The sequence below is a fragment of the Apostichopus japonicus genome, chromosome 23 (genome assembly GCF_037975245.1).
Source record: "Apostichopus japonicus isolate 1M-3 chromosome 23, ASM3797524v1, whole genome shotgun sequence".
NCBI lineage: Eukaryota > Metazoa > Echinodermata > Holothuroidea > Aspidochirotida > Stichopodidae > Apostichopus > Apostichopus japonicus.
Genome location: NC_092583.1, coordinates 8479231 through 8500817, shown reverse-complemented (window position 1 = coordinate 8500817; position 21587 = coordinate 8479231). Strand labels below are relative to the sequence as shown.

Here is a 21587-nt window from a genome sequence, read left to right as displayed (position 1 = left end):
GGTTGTCAGCTGTTCTTAGCCGGTGAATACGAACGTCCTGCGACACACCTTAGAGTTGGATAAATTTGCCTTGAATTCTGCTTCTTTGATTAAATTTGTGGATAATAACTACTACCATGGATTATTTTGGACTATACCTAACTCACGGAAACTGTGCGAGGCCAAACCGAGCTCCAGAATTTAGGTAAGGCAGCTATTTTGTGCAAAAATTTCTCGTTGCGCACTTACCTTGTTAGCTTACGTTGTTCTTGTACAAGGAGCTGCTCTGATGGTACGAAGGTAAACAAAGAGCACACGTGTTTTGATAGGGCGTTTTCACTGTTCTCTGATAGGATGCATTCTTTTGCATTGCATTAATTGTCTTTTTACGTATGTTATCGAGTAATGAATGATTAAATTGGGTATACACCTGTCGAAATATTGCTGTTTCGCTCGTGTAACGACATTTACATACACCTTTCTGGCCTAGCTAAGTTGATATTGTTTGGCTTGCTGCCCATTGGGGTGAGTGGTTATTGACAGCATTACGTATTTAGAATTGGTAGCGTTTATCGGCTATATAGTTTATTGTCAGTTGATAAAAGCTGACATCATTGGTATATTCATGTTTGTTTTAATTTCGCAGTACCAATATGCAGTTATTCAATCTTCCCGTGCCCTTCAATAGTTTAAACTATGATATTTATTTTTAGCCCTCACCTTAACATTATATAAATGTGTACAATACATTTTCTATGCAATTAGCCACAACAGTGTATATATAAACTATGTAGGCCTACGTCAGAACACTGCCTACGGGGAGGTGACTGACATCATTAGAGTCCTCAAATAGTTTTGAAATTTCTTCTCTTTTGATGTTCCTTTTGTGGTAACCTGACCGATTAAGATGAAGTGAGAGAAAGAGAAAGGAAGACATGGAAATAAGGTGTGTGTGTGTGTGTGTGGGGGGGGGGGTGTATCCATAAGTAATTAATGGGCACCATTGTTACATAATTCTTTAATGAAGGAATTAATACGTCACTATAATTAATCTGGGTCCCTGTGCTTTAATCGAATTTCTTTCCGCAGGCACCGATAACGTTTTTTGATTCCCGGCTGACAAAAAAAAAAAAATCCTAGTTGTTGTTGTTTTTTTCCTTCTCCTAGTACTCCTAAACAGTTTCTTCCGCTGTCGTCCATTCTCCCATAAATGTTTGTGGGAATCATTTGAACGGACATAACCTCGAGGAAATTACACTTGTGAAAACTTTTCACATGTTTTTCTACTTGATATAAATTTTGAAGGCAATTCTGATGTCAATTTTCTCATGTCGGTTTTCACGAGAGAAGAGAACTTCAACAGATTGTCAATGCAGTTTTGAGTCATGGCACGGGTCGCTAGCTACATTTAAGTCATGTGACTCAATTAACGTGAGTCTTGTTCCCCACCCCACCCGTTCCCCTCCCCCATCCCCCAACACACAATAGAGATAACACAGTGACTCATTGAAGACTTATTTATTGGGGACGTCGAGAATCGACCTTTAATGAACTCTGTATTCTACACTGTTATAGAGACCTCGGTAGTTATGTGCTGCAAACCTTGAACGTGTCATCAAGGAAGTGCCGCGATACATTTATTTTTACAAACCTCTTTTTCAAAACATCATTTCCTTCTGTAATATCCTATGCAATTGTTATTCTTTTTTGCTCTCCTTGAAATGTGATAGGCCCAAAATATGAATTGTTTACTTATCTGGCAATCAGCCAAAGAACTCCGAATTTGAGATTTCCCTCTGAATAAATGTCAAGTTGTATATATCTTCATACAGTGACTCATTCTATGCAAATGACCTCACTCCATTGTTGCCAGATACCTTGACAAATCGTCTCGGATGTTTTGGTTAAAATTGATATCACCCCGATAAATATGTAGGTATATGATTTATCCTCACTCTTGACCCGTGTCATAGTCTTTGTATGTACTATAAAAAATGGCGACGTATTTACGCATGCGCATTAAACTTCTTCTTGGAAACGTTCCACTTCTCTGTAGTGCTGATGAAAACAAAGTGATATAGCCCCAGAAATTATGGGGCATGATATACTTCTGTCATTGTTATATTGATTTAATGACAAACATTAGCTTTATTATGAATGGCCCATGCAGTATGGCGTCGCGGGAGTTTTCAAACAAGCAACTTGACCCAACCCTTCCCACGCTCCTCCTCTCCCAAGATGAACTCAGAAATGAATACCACTGCACAATTTGACAATAGCGCCATTTCTTTAACTTTCCGACCATCAGGAAGATCGTTCGCTTCTAAGAGGAAGGTTCTTCTAACGATTGAGTTTTGTTATACTTTCTCTCTCTCTCTGTTTTGTGAGAAGTGACAGAAAATATGTTGTCTGTGGGTGTCTTGCCGTTTGGTCGCGCCCTATACGAGCCCCTCCGGACCCTCTCCCGAGCCCCCCTGACTTTGACCAAATCCACGAAGAACCATCTTTTTCAGAATTTCGTTTCACTGTCACATATAGCCTATATTGGTACATTTGTAACCCCCATCCTACCCCGCCGACTCCAGCTACCACTTGAATAATTATAGTTAAAGATCCAGTGCTTGTCTTAATGGGACAGTAAAGTGGTAGCAGTAATTACAGTTCAGAGAGATCTTACAGCTTCAGGCATGCAAATGCTCATCCTGGAAATAAACTGATGCCGATGCGAAGTGGATACAAATTTCCTTTAAAAAGGAAAGATAAAAGAAAAGAAACGGCGGATGAGGGAATAACCGAGTACAGGATCCCTTCTTGTTTTTGTTTTAGTTAAAAAAAACGGGTTTCTCTATGTTGATTTTATTCTTTTATGAATTATTCGTTTCTATTCAATTCTAAAAAGTCATCATTTCCGTGTAGTTCATTAGCTTAATTAGGACAAGAGGGTGTCTTAATTTGACCACTTGTGTTGATATTCTGAGTAATATTTGGTAGGTTTGGTACTTTGGTGTACTTGACGACGAACTCAAAAAGCTGTTTAAAAGTGCCTATTCTCTACCTCTCCTGTGAATATCTTTTTCGCCCTAAATGTCACTGTTGGAACCAAGGCTACGGGGGGGGGGGGTGTTGTGTTTGTGTGCCTATCATTGGCGGAAGTTTTGCCTCTTACTGTATCTTAGTTCCTTTATAGGCGTCGGATAGCTTAACTTTAGATGCCTTGAACTTCTGAGTATATTCAGGTAATGTTTTACCGTTTACCTTCGCAAAATTTCATCAGCATGTCTCTATGAGGTTATTTCTTAGTCCACGTGAGACGTAAATCCCAACTAACCACCCAAATACATACACGTGTATTCCCTGTGCATGATTCGATATCAAAATGTGAACAGACATTTCGTGTAGAATAAAGTTAATCAATTTTGTAAACCGGAATCTGTAATCAATGTAATGGAAATGATATTATGTTAACAGTGCATAGAAACATCATTTGGAACATTGTGGCTTAACCATTCTTACTCAGGGGACCAGTTCCTGTCCCATGCCTCCCCCACCCCCCATCACACAGAATATATGTAAACTAGGCTGGTATTTCAAAGAGTGCAAGGGAAACAAAGAACTACACACACAAAGGCACGCACGCATTATGAATATGTAAACTAAGCATTGCTGGTATGAGGATATGAGGAAGTACGGTATTGTCAGTGAGGCATGTTTTCAAACTCTTCGATATCAAACTTGGTGCACGTGTTACGCGAAACACGGTGACCCATACGCTGATCTTATAGCTAAGACCGACAGTTGGCGCCTTTTGCATAATACTGATGTAGCGCCATCTTTATTCTACTCGTTGTCAATGCAGCCACAGTCATAATGTAGTGAGGTCACCAGTTCTTTAGCGTTGTTAAATTTTGCGTTAGGAGCCGGCTGTTCTATCTAATCTATCTATCTGCCCATCTGTTGTGCACCATTCCACAAGTTTCTTCATCTTATCCTACTCTTTGCCTAATCTTTCACCGGTGATAAGTGTTTAACTTTTATTTCCGTCTCTTTTTTGTTTGGTCTTGTTGGACTTCTTGGTTTAAAAAAAAAACCTTTACATGTTGAATGTTCACTTCATTTGAAAGATAACATCGACCTTTGCTAACATGAAAATGGTTTAACTGACTTGACAGGCAGTATTCCGATACAATCATGGCAACCTCGATGATATTAACCAGGGCCGTATTATATTAATAACTCGGCGAGGCCGCCACCGTAGAATGTCGTTTCGATTACTCTGTACTGCAGAAAATGTGGGTCGCTTTTAGCAACTATAGAAAGGAAATCCATTGAATGCAATCAAAAAAAAGAGGGGAAAATGACCCATATCAGCAGTTTTGTCCTAAGCCAGGCAACGGTATTGTGGGAGAGAAATTGTTCAAATGATATTAAGCGGTAACTTTGTAGGAGGTCCTAGGTAAGTATTAAACATAAATAGATCTCGAACTTGCGACCCCTTTATAACTACATCGATGGACGGACGATGATGAAAAATGCCTTGTGCCCGCCATAGGCATCCACCACACGCCGCTTGGTCATATACTTGGTCTGAGTGTGAGAGTGTGAGATAAATCCTTCATCGTATACATTGATTGTAACAAGCATGAATCTCGTCAAATTTGTGGTACTTTTTTTTATTTTTTATGTATGCGTCTTCCGTACCCATACGTACCAATCTTGCATAGAAAGTTTGACAAATGGTTTGATACTGGTTAGTGTTTTCCAACAAGAAATATTCGCTTTGGACAAACTTAGAAATAAACATAAGAAAAACGCTGGGAGTATTGATGCAATGCTATTTTGTTTAATTATTATGTAGCTTTGACGATCGGGATAACCAACCACCAAAACTACTTTAAAAAACTTAAAAGCATAAACGAACATACGTCGGTTTCTCCGTTTTTAATGGGTCCTGCAACAGCGCCATCCTAAAGATTAAACTTACGGACATTATAGCCGACTACAATTTGGTTAATTGATAAAAATCTGTATAAGTTACTATAGTTAACGTCTTTTGGACAAAGGACTTTGTTTGTATAGTTGTATATTCCAATTTGTTTTTTGATTTGTTTACTGATCGGTACAGACTACGGAATAACGGTACGCAATGTATACAGTAGATGTCCATCTAGTGTTTGGTTCCCCCCCCCCCCCCCCCTCACTTCCATTCATTAGAGCAAATAGTTAAATGCAATCACCCACATTGCGTATATGTACTCACCCCATGCATGACGATACAAACATGTTAGAAAGGTATAGGGGATCAGGAAATGTGGGGTGATTGGGGTGGGGTGGGGTGTGGATAAGAGAGGTAAGAGGTAATGATGGGTATAGATGTGTGGGAGATTGGGGTTGGAAGTAGGCAAATACACTTTCTAAGTTATTCGCAATCATCTCCGTCCGTAAGAGACGTATCTGGAGTGCGCCATCTATTTTAAATACAAAGTAGGAATAAAGGAAAGACAAGTGACAGACCCGACCGTCCGACGCTTAAAATGTATGATATTTTCTGTTGTTGATATTGTTTGAACAGAGATATTTAAAAAATATTATCATGTAGGGATGTTGTAACTTTTTCAGAGAGTTACGCCAATAATAATAAGGTTCGACACGAATCGCTCTAAGCAGGTTGGACTGCCTATCTGTGATTCGATGTTCAAACTCGCACAAGCCTTACCTATCCATTGATGTGCTAACCTTTCAATTTACGGTATTAGACATTATTGGTATGCCATCTAACCCTCCTCTCTCAGTCAAATGCAATTTACGAAGACGATTCGGATGCGAATATTTTACGGTGTGCAGGCGTCTTGTCGATTTTTGACACCTGGTTCGAGGATGAAATTCCTTCTCTGTGTGGCGCCAAATCTCTACTCTGTCTAGTAAGTACCATGCAGGACATCAGTGTGGGTATGTAGTTGCCACGCGTGAAACTTGGTCGCATCACTAGGTCTTTTTTCATTCCCTCCGGGAAAGAAAATCGTCAGTTTAAAGAAGGCAAACATGAACATACGAATTACTGCACGTAACGTGTTTCTTGTTGATTGAATAGCGTATTGAAAGTATTAATGAAATGAAGGCGAAACAAGTAACTTGTAATCGCCCAGCGGATACGTGATGGTTAGGTCCCATAAGTAGCCATTCCTAGACGGACATTTTTGAGCTTAACATTTAAAGTTGCACCACCCTTTTCCTACCAATATAGCCTAGGTATCTTCTGATACGTTTGGCATCGCACAGGGCACGACGAGAAGTGGTTGAGGAGGGGGGGGGGGTGGGGAGGAGGATTAGGGTACCGGGAAGAAATGGGATGAAAAAAAATCATGTTTTTTAATTTTCAGGATGAGTAGGCCTACAAAATGTTGCTTCAGTAACATAATTGTCCCTGGTTCTCGACACCTCTGGTACAACATTGTGTGTTTTACGGCCCCTTCCATTATCCTTTCTGTAGGGTCCACATAGCCTAGAGCAAGTTTTCCAGTAGTAATTTATGAAGGCAACCCTTTGATTCAGTCTTTAAAAAAAGTTTTAGAAATCTGGTTTGCTAACTGAATTCTTAACGAAAACTCGCGAATTCGTTTACTCTGAAATATAATAAATACTACTAAAACACACACAAGTTGTTTTTAAGTATTTAACTTAAAATTGCATTTGGCGTAAACAGGAAAAGAGTATACCTACGCAGAAAGTTTGTTCACCTTATCTCTTCACAGCTGTTGTGGAACATCGTGCATACACCAGGGTCTTTTTGAGCCCTGGCCTGGAGTTTTCATTACGGCGGATAGAATAAAGAATTAGTTGATGGGAATATTTGTGCGTAGGCGGAGAGTATAGGCACTATAGGTCACGTATAGTTTATTACTTCGACCATTCTGTACTCACAGACAAATATGTGATTCATGAATCATAATAACGAGTTATTAACCATATAAGGATATGGCTGAAAGAAACTTTAACCAATCAAATCGATCTGTCTTTTGGATAACCCCTGGAGTAAATGTACGGCGATAGCTATTGGTGCTTAGATTAGCTCTGACGAAACATGAAAATGCATGAGCAACAGACTGCTCCAATTGGCTATATAGTACTTGCCTAATGATTATGCATATCCCATTCTTCCGGGTTTTGGCATGTGTGTATTTTTGTGTGTGGAATACTCGACCAAGAAAAGGTACCTTGTTGTGGTCTAACTTAGCTTTGAACAGCTATGAAAACACTGTGCTGTTCTGTGGCTTTCGGCTGCTACAAATAACTAACACATTCCCATCAAGTTTCTTGTAATTTGCATCTAATATCTCTTTGAATCCCGTGATTTTGTCCTGAATAAATAGGAAGAGAATCATGGATTTCTTACCATGTGGAGGGATTTTCAATGAACTGAAAATCTTGCACGAGACTGGTTGTTTTTCGGCTAAACCTTCACTCGAAGAATCGTGGCATCAGGTATGCTCAAGCTGTATAGCCTAGGCCTATATGTAAAGCTAACGTTAGGCCTTGCCTCGGTTTGCGGCAGAAAATTGTATTTAATTATCAGCATCGTTTATTATTCTGAAGATTTCTAACACGTCAAGTTTCCCAAAGTGAGCAACTTAACTACAAGTTAACAACAAGTTAACTACAATATGCATGACTAGCCTAAAGTTATTTATGTCTAAGGCTAACGTTATCCTGCTTAAGTCTGACCATAGCCTAGGCAAAGGGCCTAGGCTAGGTAGCAAATCAGTTAAATGTAGTTTGTTAGGCCTAACTTAGGTTAGCCAAAGTTGGGGTAGGTAGGACCTCAAGTTACAGCTAAGGACAAGGGTCCAAAGTATTGGCCTAGGCTATGACTTGCACTTGACTACAACTTACAAGGCTCAATGTAGGCTAGGCCTAGATCCCAGTTTAAATTAGACAATAAGAGTGATTACTTCCAATCATGACACAAAAAACCAACCATCTAGGCTACCTTTACAATTTGAGGTAAAAGGTTAAGCCTAGCCGACTGCTTGTTCCAGCACACAAAACTCAAAGCATGATGGCAAGAACCTGACTTAGCTACTGGAATCTGTCTTTAGTACTAGAAGTGTGAAGGTAGGCCCAGTCTAGCTTGACCTTGGGGCCTATACAACTTCAAGGTTCATCCCACCATTACTGCCTACCAGCTATAGGCCTAGTTAGGCTGAGGCATATGGTATCGGTCATATATCAGTAATTTTATGTGTTGAGACTACCCATTTGGGCCATTACTCAGTAGGTATAATGGGCAACATCATGGCATTAGGCTTTATTCAAATGTGTGGTGGCTGGCTGATATAATTTGTACATGGTTTGTTCTATTGCATGATATAGCCTACCCAGCCTAGGTAAGAGATCCCAGAACCCACCACTATCCAATCAGTTACAAGGAGTTGATCCAATTGTTATCCCTGGAGACGCATTTACACAAGTTCATGTAGTCATACATGTGTTAATTGCAATGTTAACGCTGGACTTTCAGTAGTAAATTCTCTTTTAGTCAGAACTTCCATGTTCAGAAAGTTATAGTTTCAGTTAGTTCCATCATGGTATACAGCCCTTGGCAGTAGGGTTCAAGGTTAATTCTGCCCTTATATTGGTTCTAAATATTACAATAGTGCTGGAACATTTTTTAGAGCACTTAGACTTAAAAAATTACATTGTGTTGAGTGGAAACTTGTCATCATTCTTACCAAGGTAATGTTTTACTAAATTGATGCTTAGCTGGATAAGGCTGCTCCTCAATTTCATGGATTTCAGTTGTGTGCAAACATTTGGCTATCTTCTTAATACTGTAAGCTGTTAAACATTTACTCAAGTACCAACAATTTTTGTATCCCACAATATTTAATGCAGTGTTTCAGTGTTACACTTACAAGTTTGAAAAAAAATTCAATGCAGAACGTAGCTTTCAGGGCACCCAAAATGCTCTTCGTTGGTTTTATAACGCTATTTTCAGATATCGTACAAAAATTGTTTCAAGATAACTTATCATTGATTGTGGTGGCATGAATCCCCCAATCTTCTGTTCATCAATCGATATCATTCAGTATCCTGTGTTTTGTCAATTGTAGTAAGTGACTGCAAAGTTAATTCTCCATCACAAGAGCACTGTTTGAGTTTGTGTATCGATAACAAGAATATAATGATGGTGTTGGCTACGAAGCAACACAAAACAAAATAGTGCTGATACTACTTAAATTCTTTTAAAACAAAGGTTACTTTGGCCAGAAAATTGTGCGATTATATGTGCATTAATTTTGCTTTGTACGATATACTTTATTGTACATAATATTGTAGTCCTTTTCTTTGCCTGTCACTGGAACAGTATGTAATATTGAATTTCCCAAATATGGCTGCAGTTGTAAAGTTCTGTGAAAATGCCAGACAATATGTCTCATGTCTGTTGGATAAACATGTTAAATGTTGCTTTTGTTTGGCCAAGTCCTTAAATATTAATGGAACTAGATGTAAGCATCCATGGATACTTTGGACCCAGGTAGTTATTTGTTCTAAGTACTCTGTTAGCCATCAAATTCTCCCCATACATATCAGTTGCAGTACAGTCTACCATAGGTTAGGGTTCATTAGCTATGAGCAAGGTACCTGGAATTTTTTCTGCTTAGCATCAAAAGTTGTTTACATCTGTTTGTTTGCTGAATTCTTGCAACCCACACACAGGTGTGGGTGGAATGGTTCAGTGGTTCATCAATGCAGAGCAAAAGGAAATATATGGTTATAATTTCTTGTAAAATGCATATGAAGTGACATTTTTAAATCACTGTGACTAACAACTGATCAAGTTTGCTTCAAATTAAACCTTTCATTAGGGTAAAGGTCTGTTTCATTTGGTCTTTCTGTCAAGATTTTAGTTAATCAATGATACAAATTACAAACATTGTTTTAGTCACTCTTTTCATTGTGTCTTGCATTAAAGCTGTGATATACTCACTGGCGTGCCCCTGATTAGTGTTACATGTGTCGCTCATAAAATGAGTAATTACACATTAGTACTCTACACCCTTTGATTGCTTATGAATTATTCATGACCTTTTTGGAGGACAACACAAAGACTGGTGTGGTCTTCTTATTCTTTGGTGGTGTAATTAATTATTGGCTGCATATTTGACTCTGCCCTACACAGCCTGCAATATCTATTAAATTAAAGTGGCTTGTTCACATATACATAGTTTAATTAGTGTGAACAAAGAACCTTGTCTGGAATCATCAGTTCAGCATAGTACGTACCATTTTGAGATTGGTGACCCTGAACATTGCACAAAGAGTAAGACACTGCACATACGATATTCACAAGTATTCTAGAACATGTGTTTACAGAGATGATGTCCGTATTTGGAAATAATGTTTTCACTTGTTATTATTGTTGAAAAATCCAGTTGACTTGAACTTGAACCAGTAATGATGATTGGGGGGGGGGGAGGGATCTTTACAGCTGTATTTTGAATTGACCTGAGCTACAGGCTGATGGATGGTACCATGTAGAATGGTTAAAGGAGAGAGAGAGAGATAATGTAATAGGAAACATATCTTTTACTGTACTTAAAATCACCCTCATCATCATCACAATACCACAAATGTTGAAATTACACTTACTTGGATAAAATATGATTCAAAGCTTTTTTTTAGCCATTGAGAGAATTCACATTACAGTTTGTAAATTATGTGTGGGATAAAAATAACTATAAAAAAAAAATACTTGGGTTTATCTGGGCTAATAACTTGCATGTTAGGAGTAGCTCTAAATTGTAACTACTAATACCAAGATGTGGCATTGATGGCTTAGTTAGATCAAGGTTTATCTATGTGTAAATATTCGCTTACATGACTTTGGTGGGATTGACAGCATGCATATAACCCAATCCATAGAACAGCCTACAGCCAGACATAATGGGAGGAAGTCTTTACTAAAAATGCCAATAATGTGCTGCACAAGTATTTTATATCAGCAATGTCAGAGGGGTCCTATGTTTGATAAATATGCTCTCACTATCAGGAACTGTTTCCTGGCTACCATTTAAAAATAAAAGTCTGTCTTCAGTTTGCTCTTCAATATGACAAGTTTCTTGGTGATGGCTGGTCACACTCAAATCCTTTTTGATAGCAGCATCATGCCAGTTTGTATAATTATTCATCGTTGTACCTCAGAATTCAGACAGTCTTTTCTTGCTTACTTTATCTCTATCTACACTTTGTTTCTTGAAATATTACTAAAGCAAAAAGTGTGAACATCTGGGAGTATTAAAATATTTGAGATTTGCACCTTCAATAATAAATCGCCCGCCTTCCACTAGCAATTTTGATAGATCTCGTACAGCACTCGTCACCGATTCAGACCATTTTCTAGGCTCTACCTAATTCTACTGTAGGTCGAGACAAGTTTGTCTCACGTTTGTGTGTAATCGAAAACGTGCGAAAATCTGGTTTAGAAAAAAGTTCCAAGATTCTCTCACAAGGTGTGAATTACATTGGGGATTGCAATGGTTTGGAGGTGCTACTAGGTCGATCAGCGTGGGAGACGTTTGGGTGGGACCAACGTTTACGGTGTGCTGGATATCGTCACAAAGATGAGCCTTACACACCAGTGTTTTTGTGCTGTTTTTGTATCAGACACACTCTGTTTCTGATCTATATACCAGACACATGCTGGGGACAGGTCCAAACAGAAGGCACATTAATCACTGTATGGAGAGTAAGATGTCATTCATGTCATCAATACTACTATGTGTGTTTGTCAGGCGTTGAAAATTATATAGCACGCATATATGCACACATGTGCATTAATGTAGGGTTTGGCTTATTTGTGGACGCATATATGGGATTAGTAATTTTTGTCGCTGTCCTCTAGATAACTTACATTCAGAATGTGACATCATAGCATCAAAGTATACATTCAAAGAACCTCTGTAGTCTTTTGTATGGCATCACTACTTTAAGCAGTTGGCTCTTTCAACAAATTTTTCAAATATATCTATATATTTGATTTCAGATCCATCAAAAGAGTTTCGCTAATAAAACAGTTATCATGAAGATACCACAATGTCTCCTCTCTCTCTCTCATCATATTTCTTAATTGCTATAACATTCATAGATTAATGGCAATTGAAATATTTGTCAATGTATGTTGCATAAATGGCCCAATACTGCCATTAACACTTAGCAGAATAATGTCCTTGATTCACTCATATACAAACATGCCAGACATTGTATTTATATAGTAATAAAATTGATCAAATTAATCGACAGACGAATAATATGAAGGCTTCATGAATGGCATTGATGTACATACATATCCCTTTTATGATCATCTTTTTTCCATCAATACAGCAGCTACTCCATGAGTCATTTGACAATGACCTAAACATTTTGAATAGGCTACTACAGTATTAATTTTCTCTGCGTTGGCCTTCTCGCAAAGCTAAAACTCCACGTTATAAAATTTGCAACAACAACAACTGTTCGCCACCATGCATGCTGTGGGGCAACTTATTCGAATGTATTAGTGATGAATTAACTTACCACTGGAGCTGCCTGTAATACTGCATACAACAACAGAGGTTCAAACAGAACCGTTGCTAAGCTACTATCGCATCATACATGGTGGAAAGTCTTTTTATTTTTTTTATCTATTTCTTCTGAACTTTAAAATTCATGGAGTACGTACGCACGTACTATGTGAACATGTGTATCTGAAGGGGAAGAGATCTTCAACGACGACGCAGGGAGATATGAATCACGGAGTTGATCAAGTTTAAAGAGGAAAAGAAAATAGAATGAGTCATGTTGAAATGGTTGAAGAGCGTATTTGGCTTACTTCCAGTCCTACTGAATAACACGGAATGAGTGTCAGGATGATTATTTCAGCTTCTCAAATTTCTCTTGGAACCTGCTTACAACATTTTTGTGTCCATTAATATTTCTGTAATAAAAAAAAACGTGGGTGGAGGTATTTCAGTCAGTGGTAAAATTACTAAAAAACTTCAAATTCATGTAATAATACTAACTACAACAACATTGGACAGTAGCCCAACAGTATGATTTTACTGGCATTGACAGTATGATGTACAGTAGTTCCAAGTTGGTGTAACATGCCCTTCTGTTTAATCAGAAAAAAAGTACTGGCAGAGAAAGGTTAGCTGGATGTCATCTGAACCCTGGGAAAACTGTTTGGAGGCCTGGTGCTTTAAATTTAGAGCCTTTGCCAAGTCCCTCTTCCTTCTGTAGGTCAAGCACCCATTCGGAGAGCTCTGTACCCACTCTGCGAGCTCTTCCTGGGTACCTTGCTAATGACGAATACTGTATTCAGGATCCTTCTGTCTAATATTTAAACTGTATTTGGTTTTGTCACTTATCAAATCGCTATTAGATGTATGTTGGGATGACCTTACGGTGCCAAGGTTCTTTCTGTCAGTGTACTAATTGCATGCAGAAACTAGAAAAGGGTTTTAATGAGGGTAAAGGTACATGTTGGAGATAGTTACTGAACCAGTGGTAGGGAAGAATATAGGGTTGGTAGATACTGAAGCATGGTAGGGAAGAGTATAGGGTTGGTAGGTACTGAAGCATGGGTAGGGAATAATATGGTAGATAGTGAACCATGATCAGGAAGAGTAAAGGGTAAGTAGATACTGAAGCATGTTAGGGAAGAGTGTAGGGTTGGTAGATAGTGAACCATGATCAGGAAGAGTAAAGGGTAAGTAGATACTGAAGCATGGTAGGGAAGAGTGTAGGGTTGGGGGTAATAACACTTCATATATTAAATGATGAGTCCATCATTGAATATAAAGCCCAGTGCAGCAGTTTGTTTCTATTCTACTTAGTTCCTATGCAGTAAAGCTATTATCACAACGTCAAGTGCATTGGCTTAACTTCCTGACTTATATCTTGATTTGACAGTATACTGCATAGACTCTATGAGTGACAACTGTTGCTCACTTGTACAATGCTAAAAAGTATTTCCTGGTGCTAAAGTCTAATGTAGATTTAATCCTGGGCTAGTATAGATATTGAACAGTGGCTGTAAATTTGCTTAAATTCACAAGTCTGTGTTTGATCTGGTTCACTGGTACATACCACTTAACAGGTTGCACCGAATTCTTTTGAACAATAGCGAGCATTGTTATCCCCATAAAGAATGTCTGGAATTGGTATTGGGAACAGGGGACTGTTCAGTACCTTCCAAAAATAGGGATTTTTTGGCCTGCTTAGAACATTCCAATAAGCCTCCTCTTTTTATGCTCCTGGGTCTAATAGGGGTCCAGTCCTTTTAGATTCCTTATAGATGACATACAAAAGTGAGGTGCCAGAGGATTGAATCTTAGTATGCAAGAGTGGTCCCCCATGGATAATAGAGGGACTTGTTACTCAGAGTGGTTATTGTCTAGTGTTGGAAACATAACAGCACAACATACCACAGCCACAGTAATCTTTTCCCCTGGTTAAAAACTACCTACAATCATGAATACAATCAAGTTAAATTTCCACATTCACACTGACATCATTTTTGTGAGTACTGCAGCTTGTGGAATGTAAATTGTCACAGTGGGACTGTACTGGTGGTGGGTGTGAGATAGGGTTTGGCAAAACAGGATGAAAGTTAATGTAGTGGGAAATGAATGTTGTGAAAAGAGGGCAATGGGCACCCTTCATTCCACCCACCATTTCTGGTTAAAATAAAAATGTAAAGTGGGTATATTGTTTTGGCACCTGACCTACAGGAAAGCTTTTTGTCTCTGAACAGTAAATTAAGGAATACTTCAATACCTGTTTACCCTCCAAAGTCCCCATAAGCAAATCTAATAGGATGGGTATGAATTGTTTTCTGTTCCATGTAGTTCCAAAATCCTTGAGCCCAAGTCAAACTCGTGATTCCTGGAGATGGGCCAATTGACTGAACTTTGTCACATATATAGTCTACAGTTACAGCTAGGTCTACCCGACCCATACTTTGTGTCATTGTAGTGTTTTTAGGATTATTTTTGAGTGAAACTAAACAGTCGAGGAGGTAGAAAGACATGTTAAGCTGTCCAAATTAATAGCGTGTGTACATGTGATCTTCTTACAGCTTGTTACCAGGAATACTATGAAAGTGAAGGGTCCTTGATTCTACATTGAAATGGTACCCTGGGGATTATTAAGATGATCAGGTGATTAGGTACTCTTGTCAAGAGTTGCTGGTAGAAACAAACTTTGTTCTTGAACCCGTCGTCTCGCTTGGCTTGTTTACCATGTTGTGATAAAACTTAGACAGTGGTTTGATGGGAAAGTACATTTGAGCCTAGCCTAGTATTTTTTTCAACTTTCACGGGTAAAACTCATTTAGCGTAACAGAATGCTAATCTAACATGAGGCCCTCAAACGTAATTTACAATTTAAAGAAAATCAGAAATTAGAAGAAATACACATTTAAATAACAAGAGTAAAATAAGAAATAAAACACAAAATAAAATCACAAAGAACACTGAAATAAGTACAAGTATTCTGTAAAGTCCCTGGGCGATTGCAAAGAAAAGGGAGGATGAAAACGAAAAAGCACCAACGTAAATTTGTAGGTACATACTCTGAGAATCGAATTTATATATAGTGCAGTAAATAATGCCAAGACTTCCACAGAGTCACTCCAGTGATTGAGATTGCGATGGTTGTCATGGTTGGTCCTCCTCCATTTTGGATACCAAATTAAAACATGTTATGTCAAAAATCCTACTATTTATATGAACGTGACATGAATGGACCCCTTTTACTTTTCACTTTCACAGAAATAATTTATGTTGTTTTTGAGATTTAACCACGAGACAGCAATTAATTTGCAACTAGTGCCCCCCAAGGGCGTAGGAACCGGGGGGGCTGGGGGTGCCAGTCCCCCCGGTGAAAAATATGGGGGGGCGGAAGTATCATTCCGCCCCCCGCTCCGCAAGTCAAAAAACCCCTTTTTCATTTCCAAATGAGACAAAAATCTCATTTGGAGCACCAAATTGCATCTAAGGCCAGGTGAAAATGCAAAATTATTTACAAAATGGAGTGGGATGTTGAAGTGTGCTATATTGCACCAAATTGCATCTGAGGCCACCTGGAAATGCAAAAAAATTCCAAAGGGGAGGGGGACACCCCCTCCCCTTAGACCCCTCTCCCAGGCCGGCCATCAATCTTCAGCCCCCCCCACTCAAAATTACCTTCCTACGCCACTGGTGCCCCCAGAATATGCATATTGCATTTATATATTGCTGAGTTAACAAGTTATTTAACTTTGTAAAAAGAAAGGTCATTGCTTTCCTACATACACCGGATAGCACTGCTGGCAATACTAGAGGCAATACTAGAGGCTGTAGTACTACTATTACAGCACAACACACAGTACTTAGTATTGTCTGTATAATGTAAGTTTAATAAGTGCAGTTCTAACTAGGTTGGTATTTAAGTCAAGGTTTGCCATGTTTGTCAACGCTGTTTAACATCTACACAAGAAAAGGTAAAAAAAAAGTCAGATACTGTTACTCATATTTCTTTCTTTCTCCATTATTGCACTGACCTTTTTTTTATCCTCCAATGAATCCTGATCAATTTTGTTTTGGCATTTTCAAAATCTGACTATTTCTATGGTCAGTGAAGGAGAGTAACAGGGTAACTGGTTAAACTAGTCATCCATGATTCTAATCAATACTTTTTGTTGCTGAACCTTCCAGGGAGTCTTCATTTTTTGTTTTTCCCCCTTCTCAAATCGAGCTGATTAATCAAGCTGCAATGCATGTAATACTCACTGCTGATGCAGCGTGCGTCATGTGATTGGTTCAATCGTTGATTTTGGTTTTTCTCAACTCACACTCTCTCTTCCGCTTTAGTCTCGACCTAGAGCTAACTAATTAAGCCAAAACATATGCAGCAAGTTGTGATGCCCCAAGTTTTTGAATTGCTGCCATTAGCAAACTGGTCACCTCAGATCTATGTGACTACAGTATATACTGAATTATTAATATTCTGGTAGTGTACTCAGGAATTGGATTCCTCTAAAGTCAGTCATACTGTGTAGGTGTATAGATTTAGAAAGTACAGATTTGCTCAGAGTTGTACACAGATGGCTAAGTGGCTTTACCACTGCTACAATAGAGGCCAATTAAGCTGAGACTATGGCAGACAAAGTTTCGCTCCAACAAGATTCTGTCGTGAAGAATCTGATAGACATAAATTTCTTAACGTGTGACTCAGTTTGAAATATTACAGTCCTGCCTGACAGCATGTACATTGCTCTCTGTGTTCAGTGTAGTAGTGGTTAGGATGGAGCACTGCCTTATGTTAATTAAATTTAAATGAGTCTTTTGACTCTTGTGAGATAATGATCCTTCAGTAGTTTGATGGCTACAACATTCAATTTTGAGCTGTACCGTAATTTACATTGACATGACTTTTGACAAAATTAATTGGGTAGGGGGTTTGGGAAGTTGGTATACCTCTTTGGTATTTCAATTAAATTATAAAACATTCTAAACCGCAAAGGGAAAAAAAATATATATTATTAACAATGAGAAAACCTTCAAATTGTCCTTAACTTGCAACAGCTATGATGAGGGTCAAAATAAGGTCTTCATTCTCCAACTCTCTTTGTATATAATGTGTAGTACTGACTGGCTCCATGGCTACCGAACGAGCTTTCACCGTGACATCAGCTTCCGAGTAAAAATCTCGCTCAGGATGATGTCTGGCAGTGTCTTCCTATCTTCCTGGCCAATTCAAACAAAGAAGCAGGAAGTTGGCAGAAGGATGTTTATTAATTTGATTCTTGGTACGCTACAATATCAAACTGCTGCTCGTAGTCGGCAGAGATTAGAAAGACCGTAGAAGTCTGTAAATTCTACCCCATGTGACATTGTCAACAGAGACTGTGATCCATATTGGCTGCATTAATGATAGCGGTTCCCGTGGTAACAAATTATAACCTGCTGGTTGAATTATAAAACGTTCCACTTCACGTGCTGGCTTCCACTATGTCGTGTTAATGCCATGGATCTCTATACACGTATGGATTTTGTCGCTAGAATAGTAGTGCGCAGAGACCATGCGATAAACTCTCATTATTATTGTACTGATGGCATAAATTTGTTCTAAAGCTTATTATGCAGCGACGGCAGTGAGGATCCAATACGCTGCAGTTACAATTGTCATGTGATAAATATTGTGTACACTGTTAGTGTAACCTTGTAAGGCAAGCGTAAAATTAAATATAAAAAGATTTAACACAAACACTTGTGATAGAACCGATTACAGTACTGTATCCACTCTGTACAGCGGCTATATCAGTGTGAGAATTTAATATGCATTCAGCCATTACACACAGCTATTATACATGTATGCATTAATATATATGCAACAGTGTGCTACACTATTAAAGTCAGTTTTGTATTAAGCATAGATTTTAAAGTGGGAGTTATAACAATTGTAGTACTGTAAGTTGAATTGTTATAAACACAGGTGTATTGACATAAATTGTTCAAACAGATGTCCGGCAGTTACGTAGTTCATGATTTTAAAGGGAGCCTCACTTTTTCCGGTGTAAAGTGCATGAGTCATAGATGATATGGGTGTAGTACAGCTGTAAATGATGATTTGGGTGGAGGCGAAAGAGTGGGAAGGAGGGGGGGGAAGGAGGAGGGGGGGAAGGAGGAGGGGATTGAGGAAGGAGGCGGGGGTTGAGGAAAGTCATCTGCCGTATAAACTGTGCATTTTACAGTGATCAGTTCTGTAGAATAGCTATAAGATCCATGTTTTTTCTGCTGTGATGTTGTTCCAGTGTGAGAGATATAATCCTACTATTGTCAGCTGTCAAGCTGTTCTACTTTCCAGTAACAATCAATTGTTTCAGCGTTGAATTGCCGATCTGTCGAGCTTCCTGTTGTAACTGTAGCAATTCATGATTTGGTGTGTGTGTACTTTGTTGATCTCGAATTATTTCCCCCTTTCTTGGTGTCTTTCCTGCTCGGTGCTGGGTCTGTTTCCTCTTCCAGTACCTAGGAAGGTCTTTTCTGGTAACTGTGTTTCAAGTGCCTCGTTTCGGACAAATGTTGACAGACAGACAGACGTTACATACATGTTGCTCATGGCAATGTTTTTCGACAGATTTGTTGTAATTTACCCGAAATATTGATAGGGTCACTATATCCTTATCTGGGCTTGTAAATTCTCTCCTTTCAAAATTGTTGTATCGTACTGCACATGAGAGCGCTACAGATAATTCGACAACCATGTAAACTTTTCAATAACAAAACCTGCCAACAGCTCTCTCACTGGGGCAACTACTGTATGGTTACAGAATTATGAGAGAATTCAGTTTGACTCCACTCTTTACCCTTTTTCTATTCTACTTATGAACTCTGTACAAATCTACCTAGCTGCAAAAAACCCTTTTAACAGTTTGGAACTGCCCACATACTGACCTACTTCAGGGTCAACAAGCTCTTCCTCTTCCTTCTAAAACTAGCATCATGCTGAAGGTTTTAAACCCATAATTGCAGAGAAATGTTTTGTGGGTTTGAAAGATTAGGTAATGCAATAATGTATATATATATATGCAAACACATTTTACTGTAATTATTACAGTAAAATATGTTTGCAGGAAATGAAAATACCTGAATTCATTTTCTTTTTTTGCTGTTTATATTGATCACAATTACCATTGCTAGAATATCACTGTATGTGTTTGAATTAATTTTACAGTTACAGGATTGCATGTTCCATGTGTTTACATTTCTTTTCCTGTAAAAGTGAAAGATGTTCATGCCAAAGAAAATCATAAGGGGCACCTTGATAGAACTTTAAAAACATTGCTCTCAGAATGAGCCCTCCAACTAGGAAAGGTTTACACTAGTCGAGTTAGCGAAGCATGTACGGTGCGGAAATTTCCAGCGGTGCAAATTTTCTTTGCATTTCTCATCAGAGATTTACGAGACTTTATGCTCAGTAGCCGAACGCCTCGTCATTTACGAGGTAGGAAATTGAATGCCAAGAAGAGAAAAAATTACTCAACAGTTTTACTGCCATTAAGATCCATTAGCATCATTAATCAACTAACAGGGGGCTCTGCTGAAATAAGGCTCGTTTAGTGCTTTCTGCATTAATAGCCTGCACTTTTACATCCTCCGTAACTACATTTGACAGCCTTTGGCTTCTTCATACTTGGAAAGCCTTCTTGTCTTTTAGTTCCGAAATGAATGCCTATGGCTAGATTTTTGCTCTTTGGAGCAATTAGTCATGTTGGTTTTGCCTGTTATGGATGACATAAACCTGTTGTCGTTTGAATTTTATTGCCTTTAAGTCTCTGGATGCCCCTTTCATTTGACATTTGGTATGTATTCTTACTGATGCTGTATAATCTGGCCAGTGTGTAACCAGGTCGGGGTCAAGGGTCAGGGTTAGGTTTAACAGCCTAACAAACTTGAAACATTTGAAAAGTACTCAATGTTGGTCAGCATGTAAGCCTTGGTTTGACTGTGTTCCGGTACTTCAGTTCTGTTTATAGGAATGTTTAATTTACAGCTTATCTAAACATTGCTTGATTACAAATTACTACCCAATTTTTTAATTCAATTTTGTCGTAAAATGACACTTGCAATTCGTTTTGAGGTTTAGTTTTGACTGCAACTGCAATATTTATGAAGAAAAATTCATTATACAGTCAACTGTCTTATATGGAGAGTTTATTTTCCTGCTTCTGATTTGAACCACTTAGCTGCATGTTTGTCCCCCCCACTACTCCCTGAATGAATGGGGGTTGGGGGAGGGGATGGGGGCACCCTGCCCAAATGTAGTTCATACACGGGTACACATGTTTTTCAATTTGGTCTTGTTAGCAAGTTAAAGGTCATAGTTAATAGTTTAGTAGATATAAAGTAGTACTTCTGAAAAAGCTTGCTTATCAGAAGGTGGTTATTAAAGGGTAAAATGTGACCAGATATCAGTAGTAACCATCTAGCATTTACTTGGTAAACATAAAACAAAAATGTTTTACCGTTTGTTTCCTTGTCAACAGAGAGATATTTTTGGAACTTTGATCAGAAGTTGCATTTATACATGTACTATAATGATTGTGTCTATAGATGAGAACTAGCCACACGATGTTATCATCTATGAATTTTTTTCAGATTTGTCTATACAAGGAAGGATTTTAGCTTCATGGGTGGGTATGTTGTTTTAGAGAAATTCATTTCAATTTTTCAGATATATTCTGTATAGGAATCAAACTTCAAGATACGACACTTTTGAGGAGGGAAAAACGTGACAGATAAAATAACAGACTAAAAACAAAACTTTGATACAAAGCGGCTGGTGTTAAACTGTTGCCATGCAACCTTTCAGACGATTGATGAGCAAAACTCACATAATTTGAATAATTTAGCAAGGGAGATCCGTCTTCCATTTTGCAATGAATTAAACAAATAATTAGCTCCACCATAATATGCAGGTGTAGTGGTTATCCGACTGAAAAAGGGGTTCATTTCACTGCATTAATTAGTTAACACTGTTATTATTACAGGATGTTGGTAGTGGAGAGTATATAATATACATTTATA

The 21587-nt window shown here is 38.4% G+C and overlaps 1 protein-coding gene across 2 annotated transcripts in view; it reads left to right on the top strand.

Annotated features, from left to right (window-relative positions):
• LOC139964544 (Krueppel-like factor 6) overlaps positions 1-21587 on the top strand; it is an 81383-nt gene continuing 59796 nt past the window's right edge. Inside the window, exon 1 of one of the 2 annotated variants that reach the window (XM_071966186.1) lies at positions 1-184. Coding sequence is in view for 1 of the 2 variants with exons in the window: in XM_071966184.1 (XP_071822285.1) it covers positions 7357-7458 (102 nt within the window). In the remaining variant the exon portion in view is untranslated. Of the gene's footprint in view, positions 185-7092; positions 7459-21587 lie in introns of those variants that run through there. The other variant, XM_071966184.1, reaches the window with a different exon arrangement.